The 2,590-nt window shown below is 46.8% G+C and overlaps 1 protein-coding gene across 1 annotated transcript; it reads left to right on the top strand.

Moving 5' to 3' along the window:
- Positions 1 to 219: 219 nt before the first annotated feature.
- LOC115091543 lies at positions 220 to 1,160 on the top strand (the record flags this gene model as incomplete). Its single annotated transcript, XM_029601734.1, has 1 exon — positions 220 to 1,160. A coding segment is annotated over exon 1 (921 nt), but the record flags the coding sequence as incomplete, so codon positions are not given.
- Between the last annotated feature and the right edge of the window lie 1,430 nt (positions 1,161 to 2,590).

Below are 2,590 nucleotides of genomic sequence, written 5' to 3'. Positions count from 1 at the left end.
GTAAACAAGAAGGGCATTGGAAGTCTGAGTGTCCGGTGTCCCTGCAAGCAAAGCAGGAAGAATATGCGCCGCCCAAATCTAAAGAAACGGAATGGCAGATGACTGTAGGTGAAACTTCCGGCGAGGATAGTGAAGCATGACTAGATAGGGGAACTCTTCCCATAGACCCCCTAGTGGAGATAAAAGTGGGGGCTGAAACGTTCAAAGGACTGTTGGATACGGGGGCTCAACGATCTGTGATGACCACAGCCATCACCACGCCTACTTCAAAAAACATCTCTATAGTCGGGGCTTCCGGAAAACCACTAACTGCTCCCTTCCTTCAGAAACGGCAGGTTACAATAGGAGGACAATTAGTGTCCCATCAATTCCTCTACGTGCCAGGGTGCCCAGTACCTCTCATAGGAAGAGACCTCCTATGTAAATTAAGGGCTACCTTGCAGTTCGAACCTACCGGTGAAATCAAGGCATCCTTTGCCAATAATCCAGTTTCCCTTATATGTCCACTACAAGAGGAATGGAGACTACATCTCCCCGTCCTTGAACAAATCACTCTGCATCGATACGAAGGGGACGCCCCTCTTAACGAACAACGCAGACAACTGATGGATAGTGTGCCCCAAGTATGGTCCGAGCAGAACCCGGGAGGAATAGCTATCGACGCTACCCCCATATGGATAGAGATGAAGCAGAATGCACAGGTGATCAATCAACCTCAATACCCCATTCCATATATGGCCAGAGAAGGAATTGAAGTACACCTGCAGAGACTGTATGATTTGGGAATTCTCAGGCGAATCCGATCTGCTTGGAACACCCCTCTACTGCCCGTAAAGAAACCCGGTTCTTCTGACTACCGACCTGTACAAGATTTACGGAAAGTGAACAATCAAGTAGCAGATCTAGTAGCCCTCGTACCAAATCCATACTCAATCTTGGCTCAAGTTTCCCCTACATCCAAGTGGTACAGTGTCATTGACCTCAAAGATGCTTTCTTCTCCGTTCCAGTAGCAGAAGAATGCCAGAAGATCTTTGCCTTCACATGGGAAAATGCACAAACTGGAATCAAGCAGCAGTACACATGGACTCGCTTACCGCAAGGATTTAAGCACTCACCCACGATGTTCGGGGAGCAACTGGCAAAAGACTTGAAGATGTACCAAGTCACGTATGGGCCAGTAATACAGTATGTGGATGACCTTCTGTTGTTTCGTGAAACGTATCACGAATGTGCAGTATCCACTCTCCACTTACTAAAGACGTTGTACTCAAAAGGATACCGTGCAAGTAAAAAGAAGGTGCAAATTTGTGAATTGGAAGTAGAATACCTGGGCTTCCAAATCCGGGAAGGTACCCGCTGCCTTGGAATATCCCGTACCAGTTCAATACGAGGTCAACCTGTACCCACTTGCAAGAAAGAGCTCCGAGCGTTCCTTGGAGCTGCAGGATACTGTAGGCTGTGGATTGCTAACTACGCTGTTATTGCCCAGTCCCTGTACGACAAGCTGCGGGGAAAGGAGGCAGAATCTCAGCCTTTTCAGTGGGAAACCCATGAACTGACAAGCTTACAACAACTGAAAGATGCTTTGATTGAACCACCTGCTCTAGGATTGCCAGATGTAATGAAACCATTCCATCTATTCGTCGATGAAAAGAAAGGCATGGCCATTGGGGTATTGACTCAAACTCTAGGCTCATGGGAGAGACCTGTTGCATATCTGTCAAAAGGAATGGACAATGTAGCAAAAGGATGGCCAGGTTGTCTTCGAAGCATTGCGGCTGCATGCTTACTAATTCCAGAAGCAGTCAAATTAACTTTTGGACAAATCTTGAATGTAACGACCCCCCCACACCATTCAAGGACTGCTAGAAACTCATGGACCAAAATGGATGACTAATTCACGTCTTGTAAAGTATCAAGCTTTGCTATGTGAAACTCCTGAAATCCAAATACAGGACAGCAAAAACTTGAACCCGGCCACTCTTATGCCGGCACCTGAACCCGTCGCACATGACTGTGAGGAGGTCATGACTACAATACATTCCAGCAGACCAGACTTGAGAGATCAACCATGGCAGGGAGCGTGGACACTATTTACTGATGGGAGCAGCCAAGTTATTGATGGAATTCGAGTTGCTGGATATGCTGTGGTTTCTGAAGACGACATTATTGAAGCTGAGCCCCTACCTCCTGGGACATCAGCCCAAAAAGCTGAACTAATCGCTCTCGCTCGAGCTTTACAATTGGCAGAAGGACAGACTGTGAATATTTATACAGATTCCAAATATGCTTTCCTCACAATCCAAGTACATGGAGCCCTATATAAGGAGCGAGGGTTTCTAACAGCTGAAGGAAAGCAATTGGCTAATGCGCCTGAAATACATCAATTGCTAAATGCTGTATGGGCACCACAAAAGGTAGCTGTCATGCATTGTAAAGCCCACACCGGAAAGTCAGATCCCGTTGCAAAAGGAAACCAATGGGCAGACAAAGCAGCGAAGGAAGCAGCCCGTGCCCATTTATTATCAATCCCAACTACAACATGTCCACTTCTGCAATTCCCAACAGAAACCCCTACCTATTCGACAG

The sequence above is a fragment of the Rhinatrema bivittatum genome, chromosome 5 (genome assembly GCF_901001135.1).
Source record: "Rhinatrema bivittatum chromosome 5, aRhiBiv1.1, whole genome shotgun sequence".
Lineage (NCBI taxonomy): Eukaryota > Metazoa > Chordata > Amphibia > Gymnophiona > Rhinatrematidae > Rhinatrema > Rhinatrema bivittatum.
The sequence above is the reverse complement of the archived record's forward strand: the minus strand, read 5'-3'. Positions and strand labels throughout refer to the sequence as shown.